The sequence below is a fragment of the Oncorhynchus tshawytscha genome, linkage group LG04 (genome assembly GCF_018296145.1).
Source record: "Oncorhynchus tshawytscha isolate Ot180627B linkage group LG04, Otsh_v2.0, whole genome shotgun sequence".
In the NCBI taxonomy this organism is placed as follows: domain Eukaryota; kingdom Metazoa; phylum Chordata; class Actinopteri; order Salmoniformes; family Salmonidae; genus Oncorhynchus; species Oncorhynchus tshawytscha.
The window spans coordinates 67,367,653-67,379,287 of record NC_056432.1 but is presented as its reverse complement, the minus strand read 5'-3'; the positions used below and the strand labels follow the sequence as shown (position 1 = coordinate 67,379,287).

General features: G+C 51.2%; 1 protein-coding gene across 1 annotated transcript; it reads left to right on the top strand.

Moving 5' to 3' along the window:
- Positions 1-1,113: 1,113 nt before the first annotated feature.
- Positions 1,114-9,069, top strand: LOC121846319 (extensin-like). The gene is made up of 4 exons (XM_042320187.1): positions 1,114-1,127; positions 1,829-2,444; positions 6,941-7,047; positions 7,620-9,069. The coding sequence occupies exons 1-4, from the start codon at positions 1,114-1,116 to the stop codon at positions 9,067-9,069; spliced, it is 2,187 nt and encodes a 728-aa protein (XP_042176121.1).
- Positions 9,070-11,635: the final 2,566 nt, after the last annotated feature.

The window sequence follows — 11,635 nt, the reverse complement described above, 5'->3', positions numbered from 1 at the left end:
GCTGGGTCAGACATAGGGGGAATTCACAGAGTGGGTGGATGGAGGGAACCAAGGAATGAAGGGGGGAGAAGGGCTTGTCGGGCACAGCTACGGCAGGTCAGACCATATTCCCGGCATCCAAGCCTTCTTGATTCCCCACGAGGAGTTGAGTCCAACTGGCATAACATACAGTATGAAGGCATTCTGGCTTCTCCCACCGTATGCAAAGAAAACCAACAGAAAACCAACAGGGGAAAAAATATATATATAACCAGTGTCCAATTACTGACGAGCAAATGGACGGAGGCTTTTTTGGAGAAGTGGATGAAATCTAGGAGACTTCAAAGACAAGGAAGAGTATAAAGTTCCCAAACACTTCATGAATATTGCAGTATTCCAAAGTCACTCCTCCTGATCTGAAAGATAGAACTTCTGAGGATCGGGGCCCCCTTCCTTTACTTACAGTAGCAGAGTGGATGGCTAGTCCATGAACTATTTAAATACACACCGAGATGTGAGGAGGCAGTGGCCAGCATGCTAATGAAAACCAGACTGGATCCATAGAGACGCCCTCTGTTACTGATTACCCACTCCTATCCTCTCCATCCCTGCTCTCAGGGAGTCAGGTTTCAGATGGAGTCAGAAATACATTGATATTCTGGACTCTCTTTTTATCAGTTATAAAAAACTATTTTCTGGACTATGTCTTCTTATACTGAGGTCCAAATAAATGTTTGTGTGTGCATGTGTTCACATACATGTATGTTTGTGTGCTTGAGTATATGTGTGTGTGTTTGTGTACATACAGTACTATTACGTCTTGATGCATGGATGTGTATCTGTGTATATCAGCATATGCACAGCATAATGATCACAGCTGTTTGTAACAGAAGTGTCCCAGAGTCTGAAAGTCAAGACAAGTGACAAAGGGACTAAAACTCACTCTAGAAGTTGGCCAATACCACAGTGTCATCAACCCCCCTTCATGTTCAGTGAGAGTCCTCTACCCATCCACTCACTCTTGGCTGTCCTATCTTAGGCACTGTGCTAATGAGAAACAAGCCATATTTGTAACACTGTGAGGCCCTGTGGAAGGATCTGGTTCAAGGCTGAAGGAGCCACTCCCAGGGCGTGATGCCAGTTTTCGTGTGAGGGACGGGTGACAGTACTTCACTCTGTCAGTTAGAGATTCAATGTTTGTTTTTTTGTGTTGTTTGTTAGAGGTTGGCAGGGTGTGATGGGTGGACTGTGGCGGGCTGGGGATATTAGTGAGGAGTAGGATGCCTTGGTGACTGGTGGCACTCTCACCGACACCCTATGTGGGCATGGTGGGTCACAGGGGTAAGTCAAGACTGGAGAGACCCAAGTCCAAGGCCACCAGATGGTAAATATAGAGATAATATATTTGTGGGACCAGGACTCAAAGCTTCTACCAAATTGTCCCATATATACAAAGCAACAAGTGTATTCAGTTGTTCTGTGAAAGAGCAACATATTTAATGACTTATGCTATGCAGCTGGCAGTAATGAACCAGCCTGCTCCTCTTGTCTTCATATATACATAAATAATATCACTCATAGAAAAACTGAACTGCAGTTGACAAATCCAGTGTTATCCCAAAGTGTTGTTGTCCTGTGTGATTTAAAGCCCTTTCTTAACTCTACAGCTCTGTAAGCCTCAGTCTCCAGACCTCTAGTATGTGAGACCGTGTCACAACAGGCCCGTGGTACCCACAGGGAGAGAGGACTAAGTGGTTGTGAGGACTGGGGAAGGGCCTGGGTAAAAGACTAAAGACTTTTCAGAGGAGCTCGCTGCTTTGCACTGCACTGCTCCCACTCTTCTCTTCAGATCAGCGATCAGTCACCCCCAGCAGCGTCAGTCATCCCAGCAGAGTCAGTCGCCCCCAGCCGAGTCAGTCACCCCCCAGCGGAGTCATTCACCCCCAGCCGAGTCACCCCGGCAGAGTCAGTCACCCCCAGCGGAGTCAGTCACCCCCAGCAGAGTCAGTCGTCCCAGCAGAGTCAGTCACCCCCAGCGGAGTCAGTCGCCCCCAGCTGAGTCAGTTACCCCCAGCGGAGTCAGTCACCCCCAGCGGAGTCAGTCGCCCCGGCAGAGTCAGTCGCCCGGCAGAGTCAGTCACCCCCAGCAGAGTCAGTCGTCCCAGCAGAGTCAGTCACCCCCAGCGGAGTCAGTCGCCCCCAGCCAGTCAGTCACCCCCAGCGGAGTCAGTCACCCCCAGCGGAGTCAGTCACCCCCAGCGCCCGGCAGAGTCAGTCGCCCCCAGCAGAGTCAGTCGCCCGGCAGAGTCAGTCGCCCCAGCAGAGTCAGTCGCCCGGCAGAGTCAGTCACCCCGGCAGGGTCAGTCCCCCAGGGTCAGTCGCCCCCAGCAGAGGCAGTCGCCCCCAGCAGAGTCAGTCGCCCCCAGCAGAGTCAGTCACCCCCAGCAGAGTCCACCCCCAGCAGAGTCAGTCACCCCCAGCAGAGTCAGTCACCCCAGCAGAGTCAGTCGCCCCGGCAGGGTCAGTCGCCCCCAGCAGAGGCAGTCGCCCCCAGCAGAGTCAGTCACCCCCAGCAGAGTCAGTCACCCCAGCAGAGTCAGTCTCCCCAGCAGAGTCAATAAGCTGTGTGTTTTAAGTGTCTCTCTTGCTTTCATTCTCTCTCTCTCTGTCTCTCTCTCTCTCTCTGTATCCCTCACTCTCTCTCTCTCTCTTTCTCTCTCTGTATCCCTCTCTGTATTTGCTCACCTCTCGCTCTCTCATTTTCTCTTTTTATTTCTCTCTACTTTTCTCTCTCTCTCTCTCTCTCTCTCTCTCTCTCTCTCTCTCTCTCTGACTCTTTTTCTATCTATTCCTCTGAAGCAGTGTTCAGTCTTGCACTGCGGCGTGGTGCTACAGGAAGCTGTTTAGAGTTCCCATTCTCACCATTGTTCCAGCCTGTTCTACTCAGAGGCAACTGTTATCCTTCTAACCAAGCTCTCTGCCAGGGGACAAATAAAGATTTGTTGATAGTTTTCCCGCCTCTGTTTAAAATTGCACCCGGGAGGTTTGCATGCTTAACTTGTGGAATGTGTAATAAATTAAAAACAACATGCTGACATGGTGAGATAGACGGGGAGACAGGGAGAACATGTGTGTGAGGGATGGGAGCGGGGTCGTGTGCGATGATGGGGAGAGGGACGGGGGGAAGCAGCTTCCTCCTCTCTCATTCTGTTATCTCACGGTTCCCTCTCTCTGTCTTTCCTGTCGCTCTCTCTCTCCTTCTATCTGTCATTCCCTTTGTCTTTCATCTCCTCCCTCTTTTGGAGCTCTGATGGAGGAGTACGTAACGGCTTTGCTAAATGGGTTCCCCTCCTAGCCTCTTCGCCTCACTTAGATAAAGATTGCATTTCAATATTTCAGGAGAGACATTTTCATTCATCGTCCTTGCTAAGAGATAACGATTAGATGTATATTGCTCCGGTTCACATAAATCAACTTGTTTTGGGTGCACTCCAAGTACCCCCCTCCACCCCTTCCTTAGACACATTCTCACTCCTCAGCCAGCAGTGTGTTCAAGAGATTTTGCATTAACCATTGACTGTTGGCTTTAGGTGCAGTTAATTTAGGTTGTTGTGAATGGCCAACTTTGAAGGGCAATTGATCGTTACAATCAAATGTTTCAGTCTTATACATGATAGTAATTATAGCAATTGATAATGAACATTGGAGACTATTTACAAAAAGAGAAAGGCTGGGCCAGTTGCCCCATTGAATATCATAAAGTATGTCACTCAGTCCATCACAACATCCACTTCCTACCTGTCTGCTGACATGGTTTAACAGCCCTATACTTCACAACTGAAGCTCTCTGTCTCTCCACCTGCCAATATCCAGCATCGCTGTGGCCTAATGGACACACAGTAAAGACTGAGCCCATTAGATCCCATTATAGAGCCATGGGAGAGAGGAGAAGGGAATGACTAGCCAGAAGCATCCTCACCATGGTCCTGTGATCTTTCAGGTTTACTACCAAACATTTCAGAAAGTGTACTAATCCTGTCATGAACATAATGACATGGTGAAACAGGTGGTAGTGATTTGTAGGGGAGAATCTGGGTATCACAGTGAGATGTGTCTGCCTCCATCACCACCACCATCTCTCTCCCCTTGTGAAATATGAGCCAAAGTGTCTGTATGAGGTTCATGGAATTGTAGAGACCACAGTATGGATGGAAGTAGACCTTCTGAATAGAAGAGACTGATAGGAGGTAGATAGATGGATAGTGACACACGCACACACACACACGCACACGCATGCACATGCACACACACACGTACACACACACACACACACACACACACACACACACACACACACACACACACACACACACACACACACACACACACACACACACACACACACAGAGTTCAGTCAGTTGAAGGGGAAGGGGAAACTGTACCCAGAACAGACCTCTCCTCTGCCCTCTCTAGCTGAGACTCTAGCTGTTCCTTGACCCTTGCCAGGATAAGCTGCTTTTGGATAATCAATGGACACCAGTTAAATGTAATTGCCATGTCACAATGTCAGGGACACCATTGATTCACCATTATAGTTGTTGTGGGGACTGTTCCACAGTATTGTCCTTGTAAGAGGATTATGGGGACCAGATGTCCTTGTTTAGTCCTGTTACAGTCTGGCAGACAGGCCAATTTAGTCATTTAACGTACTTCTGCTATTGCCAAATCCCAAATCGACTTCTAGCCTTTACACTGTAAGAACTTTCAGTAACTCTGAAAGGAGTGCGTAGGTGTTATCCATATGGCACAAATGGATAGCCACAGCTAGGCTAGGTGTCAGTTTGGCTGTAATGCCTAAACATGTGCAGCCTGCATCTAAACAAATGTATAAGGGTAAGAGGCTAGGGGTCAATTTAGGGTCTAGGGGTCAAGTTTGGTACTAGGGGCATTGGACTGTATGGGTGCATGTTTTCTGAAAAATGGAGGTGGCTTAGATCACTGGAGATGTCTGTTAGGGTCTATTAACATTGTGAGAGACCCTGGTGCTAAAGCTACAGGCCCAGATGATTACAACTGTAAGGAAACCCATATAGGAGAACACGTGTTGCAGCAACATTATGTTATCATGTGAGGTTAGAAACATGGCCCCATAATCAGGAGACAGTGCTGCACTAACCTACCGCGTCGCTGTTTGCAGAGCAGTTCACTATAACCTTCATGTAAATAATTGAACTGCTATTGTGAATTATTCATCAAAGTGCCTGTAAAACTAAGGTAGCAGCTCTCCATAGAGCAATATATTATTTTGCTTTTATGTTCTTTACAGTAGTGACTACATGTATTTATTGTAAATGCTATTAAGGCATTGATTTACAGTATATTGTTTATTGGTGGCAGGCTTAATGCATATTGCATGTTTGTTCATGGACATGTATGGGCCATGTACTAGTCATAAAGCCCATTTCTGTTGCCAGTATGTCTACAGACATGTAAATACATACAGTTCACAAAGACATTAGAAAATAAAGGTAGCCACATATACAGGACTGTATATGGTAGCAAATGACTTTGCAATGTGGAAACAACTTTTATGTTTGGATCTATAAAAAAATGACATAACATGAATGAACTGTATAAACCGGTAACAGGTCAGGAGAGTGGGTTTCAGTTCAGCTTCTCAGGATGAATAGGGGTGTACTGTAGTGATTGTCATCTTACTGTAATGTTCCTGTACTACAGTAGGTTGGATGTTTCCGTGCAGCAGTGAGAGCTGGTCCTCAGGGCTCTATGCAACCTGTGTCCTGTGGGGAGTGGAGCAGCACCAGAGAGAGAGGAGGTTAAGATTGATTTGCACCTCTTTATAAAGCTGCCGTGTAGGCCTCTGCAGGGCAGTGGGGGGGCTGTGATAGTGATGAAGAACCAGATAGTGCAAAGGCCATGCGGGATATGAACCAATCTGCTTCCTCTTTAAACCCCCAAACCTCAAGCTGTCAAGCTTTTAACATTCATCATGAAGCCCCTACCTGCCTCTCCCCTACCTGCCCCTCTCTCTCCTGCCTCTCTCCCCTACCTGCCTCTCTCCCCTACCTGCCTCTCTCTCTCTCCTGCCTCTCTCCCTACCTGCCTCTCTCCCCTACCTGCCCCCTCTCTCTCTCTCTCTCTCTCTCTCTCTCTCTCTCTCTCTCTCTGTCTCTCTCTCTCTCTGTCTCTCTCTCTCTCTCTCTCTCTCTCTCTCTCTCTCTCTCTCTCTCTCTCTCTGTACCTGCCCCCTCTCTCTCTCTCTCTCTCTCTCTCTCTCTCTCTCTCTCTCTCTCTCTCTCTGTCTCTCTCTCTCTCTCTCTCTCTCTCTCTCTCTCTCTGTCTCTCTGTCTCTCTCTCTCTCTGTCTCTCTCTCTCTCTCTCTCTCTCTCTGTCTCTCTCTCTCTCTCTCTCTCTCTCTCTCTCTCTCTCTCTCTCTCTCTCTCTCTCTCTGTCTCTCTCTCTCTCTCTCTCTCTCTCTCTCTCTCTCTCTCTCTCGCTCTCTGTCTCTCTCTCTCTCTGTCTCTCTCTCTCTCTCTCTCTCTCTCTCTCTCTCTCTCTCTCTCTCTCTCTCTCTCTCTCTGTCTCTCGCTCTCTCTCTCTCTCTCTCTCTCTCTCTCTCTGTCTCTCTGTCTCTCTCTCTCTCTCTCTCTCTCTGTCTCTCTCTCTCTCTCTCTCTCTCTCTCTCTGTCTCTCTCTCTCTCTCTCTCTCTCTCTCTCTGTCTCTCTCTCTCTCTCTCTCTCTCTCTCTCTCTCTCTCTCTCTCTCTCTCTCTCTCTGTCTCTCTCTCTCTCTCTGTCTCTCTCTCTCTCTCTCTCTCTCTCTCTCTCTCTCTCTGTCTCTCTCTCTCTCTGTCTCTCTCTCTCTCTCTCTCTCTCTGCTACACTTCCAGGCTTTTGTCACTGTCACCATCTCTCTTCGCCTTGACTTATGTCCCCCCCAGGCATCCCAGAGATTCCATTACCTCAACGTGCATTGTGGGAATGTTAGGTTCTCCCTTTGCGGAGTGCAAGCTGCCGTCACCACGCCGTCTCGGATTGATGGGCTGAGGTCTGACAATGACCTGGCTGACTTTCACTCTTAGCAGGGACTCAGAGAGACAGATTTACATGGAAGAGAAATAGAGGGCTGCTGTGGTATGGGCTAGCCGGCGTTAGCAAGGCTAGCAGACACCACATCAAATCATATTTTATTTGATCTGGGTACACAGAGAGGAATGGCTTATCCTGAGGGTTGCAGCCAGTAGAAAAGAAGATGAGGTGTTGTGGAGGTCTGGTGTAGCTTGTCATGCTGTGATTAATAATATGCTGGAAAATGAGAATAAAATAGTGTTTTATTTGTATATATTTCTTTCAATTACCCAGCAAGCTTACCATTTCCGAGAAATTCTTTACACACGCCCTCGTGCACTTACTTCCAGACTCCAGTTGTCTATGAGAGCTCCTTGCTTTAGCCCTGTAATCAGGGCCTTGCCTCTGTCTGTGTTTGTGTTAGTATTGGACTTGACAGCCTCTCTACTGGGGAAGGGCCTTGAACAAAGAGGCTGGAAGACTCCCTCCTTGGCCTTCACCTTGCCCCGTCCTCACCCACCTCTTCGTTCCCCTCCTCGGCTCCCTCTTCAGCCCACCTCCTCACCCCCTCCTCAGCCCCCTCCTCTGCCCACCTCCTCGGCCCCCTCCTCCTCTGCCCACCTCCTCTCCCACCTCCTCGGCCCACCTCCCCCCTTCTCACCCATCTCCTCACCCACCTCCTCGGCCCACCTCCTCGGCCCCCTTCCTTGGTCCCCTCCTCACCCCCTCCTCGGCCCACATCCTCTGCCCATCTCCTCTGTCCACCTCCTGGTCCACCTCCTCACCCCCTCCTCGTCCCCCTCCTCTGTCCACCTCCTCACACCCCATCCTCGGCCCACCTCCTCGGCCCACCTCCTCATCCCCCTCCTCGGTCCACCTCTTCACCCCCTCCTCGGCCCACCTTCCTCGGCCCCCCTTCTCGGCCCACCTCCTCAGTCCACATCCTCGACCCCCCTCCTCGGTCCACCTCCTCCACCTCCTCACCCCCCTCCTCGTCCCATCTCCTCGGTCCACCTCCTCACACCCCTCTCCTCGGCCCACCTCCTCGGCCCACCTCCTCATCCCCCTCCTCGGTCCACCTCTTCACCCCCCCTCCTCGGCCCACCTTCTCGGCCCCTTTCTCGGGCCCACCTCCTCGGCCCACATCCTCGACCCATCTCCTCGGTCCACCTCCTCCACCTCGGTCCACCTTCTCACCCCCCTCCTCGGTCCCCCTCCTCACCCCCTCCTCGGCTCACCTCCTCGGCCCACTCCTCGGCCCCCTTCTCGGGCCCACCTCCTCGGCCCTCTCCTCGGCCCCCCTCCTCGGGCCCACCTCCTCAGCCCACATCCTCGGCCCCCTCCTCGGCCCCCTTCTCGGGCCCACCTCCTCGGCTCCCTCCTCTGCCCACCTCTTCGTCCCCATCCTCGGCCCACCTCCTCACCCCCTCCTCGGCCCACCTCCTCGGCCCCTCCTCCTCGGCCCCCTCCTCGGGCCCACCTCCTCAGCCCACATCCTCGGCCCTCTCCTCGGCCCCCTTCTCGGGCCCACCTCCTCGGCTCCCTCCTCTGCCCACCTCTTCGTCCCCATCCTCGGCCCACCTCCTCACCCCCTCCTCGGCCCACCTCCTCGGCCCTCTCCTCGGTCCCTTTCTCGGGCCCACCTCCTCGGCCCACATCCTCTGCCCACCTCTTCGTTCCCATCCTCGGCCCACCTCCTCGGTCCACCTTATCACCCCCTCCTCGGTCCCCCTCCTCAACCCACCTCCTCGGGCCCCCTCCTCGGGCCCACCTCCTCGGCTCCCTCCTCTGCGGCCCCATCCTCGGCCCCACCTCCTCGGCCCACCTCCTCCCGGCCCCCTCCTCGGCCCACCTCCACGGCCCACCTCCTCGGCCCCACCTCTTCCGCCCACCTCCTCTGCCCAACTCCTCTGCCCCCTCCTCGGCCCCCCTCCTCGGCCCCCTCCTTAACCACCTCCTAATCACCCCTCCTCGGTCCCGACCTCCAAAAACCACCTCCTAAAGACTGGCCCACCTCCTCAGCCCCACCTCCTCTGCCCCTTTCTTGCCCACCTCCTTAACAGGAAAGTCGATCCACCTTCTTATTTTCAATGACGGCCTCCTCGGTCCCCTCCTCAGGCCCACCTCCTCGGCTCCCTCCTCTGCCCCCTCCTCGGCCCACCTCCTCACCCCCGGTCCTCGGCCCACCTCCTCACCCCCTCCTCGCCCACAACCCTCGATCCACCTTCTTAACCCCCTCCTCGGTCCACCTCCTCTGCCCTCTCCTCGGCCCCCTCCTCAGCTCCTCAGCCCCTCAGCTCCTCAGCCCCTCAGCCCCTCCCCCTCAGCAGCTCCTCAGCCCATTAATTAACGGCCCATTAATAGTCTGTTTGTTAGTGGGGAGGAAGATGCTCGTAAAAGTGGAGACTCTTATCTGTCGAGAACCCTGTGTGTGTGTTTGTGTCACAGACGTAAAGCCGAGCAGGCTGTAGACTGCTCAACCCAGCGGCTGCAGTTCATTAGATCAACATATGGCTTCTATTCCTACTCTTTGTCCTCTAGCTGGACAGATCTACAATCAGGTTTTTTCACTATCCCAGTAATGGTTAAAGTTGGGATTGTGCTCGTCTAATCTGATCGTAGAGCTGTGTGTTAAAGGCCACTACTACCTTGAGCACTGAACAACCTGCCACGCGCCCAGCCTTCCCGCCGGAGGCATCCATTTCATGTGTGTCTAAAATACTGAACAGATGATTTGTCAACACACTAAATACATCTTCAGAGAGGGAAGTTGGGTGAAATGTGTGGGTGGGATGTTTCTGACAGCATAATCAGTTCATCCAGCCATGTTTTATGTCCTGACAGCGACGGCGGTCTCTTTCCGCCTGAGGAGCGCCTTTGGCCACGTTCTCCTGGTCCCTGTGCACACACCTTTAACGACTTCTGAAATGTCACTGAATGTCAGGCGGAAGGATAAAACCAGTGTGTGTGTGTGTGTGTGTGTGTGTGTGTGTGTGTGTGTGTGTGTGTGTGTGTGTGTGTGTGTGTGTGTGTGTGTGTGTGTGTGTGTGTGTGTGTGTGTGCGTGTGTGTGTGTGTAAGCGGCAAGGACCTGCTTGCTAGTGATCTTTGGTGGGGTTTTAGTGCAGTATTGAGGTGATACTGCTGTGCAGGGTATCTCTGATCAGGTGTGGGCCAGATTTCACCAGGCAAGCTGGTTGGCTGGGGACATGATTGAAGGAACATGCTACTAAGGAGCAGACTGAGGGAAGAGCCTTATCAGTTGTATAACAGTGAGTGAATACAGCTTTCGTCTTAGCTACACAGAGGTAGTTATTGTAGGCACTTGTTTTTTCTTCTTGTAGAGGCTGTACACCTGCTACACATAGTGAGATGTTCTAATCATATCAGCTTAAAGCTGCGATATGTAACTTTCTGGGGCCAGCCAACCAAATTCACATAAAAATGTGAATTATAGATATGCATTCTCATTGGTAGGTGTTCTATGGGCACTATTTCTATGCTTACCGTTCTTAAGTTAGATTTTTGCGTCTTTTACTTTAGGTTTTGTACACCAGCTTCAAACAGCTGAAAATACAATATTTTTGCTTATGGAAAATATATTTCACAGCAGTTTAGATGGTACAATGATTCTCTGCACTATACTTGCTTGTTTGTCACATAAACAGAAATTAGGCAAACTATTAGAATTTTAGCAACCAGGAAATAGCAGAGCGATTTCTACATATTGCACTTTTAACCAACCAGGCACCCCTCTCTATCTCTTACAATCTTCTCTGTGTCTCTGTAGCTGTGATCTCGCCAGCGCGCTGTGTATGATCTTGTGTGAGCTCTCCCTGTCTGTACTGTGAGCCCTGCAGCTGTGTGATCTCAGGCTGTGTGCAAACACAGCAGGGTCTCTGTTAAGCCCAGCAGCGTGAGCCTGTATCAATTACGCTGCCGCAGCGATATGGTCATGGCCGGCAGTCGCTCCGCTCCGCAAAGACAAAGAACCAGCGTCAGTGTCCGCTCAGAGCCCACTCTCTCTCAGCTCTATGACCAAAGGAGTGGCCTGAAGACTTGCTAACCTTCAGCCCAGTGATCAATTCACTTAAACTACAGTAGGGGGGATGCGATGGGGGAGAGAGGGTATAGAGAAAGAGAGGAAAGGATAAAGTGAGGTGGAGAGGGAGGGGGATTGGGGGTTAAATTAAATAGAGAAAACGGGGACGGAGAAAAAGAGAGGAAGAGAGAGATAGAAGGTAGAGGGGAAGATGTAGGAAGAGAGGGGGGAGGAAGAAAGAGAGGGAGTAAATAAAAAGAAACAGAAGAAGAGAGAAAAGCAGTGGCTTCAAAGAGGAAGGTCATGACCTGTGGCCCCTTTCACCCTGTACCGTTGGCAGTAAAACTGAGAGGCCTGTTCTCCTCAGAGAGACATAGATCTGTGTCTCAGACCAGAGCCTGGTGCTATAGATGTCCTTTAAGCCATGCAGCTCTCTCTCTCTCTACTATCCAACTCAATCCAATACCTCTTTCCTGGCCCTTTACTCAATACTACACCACTGGGCAAACTAACACCATTGAATCTTA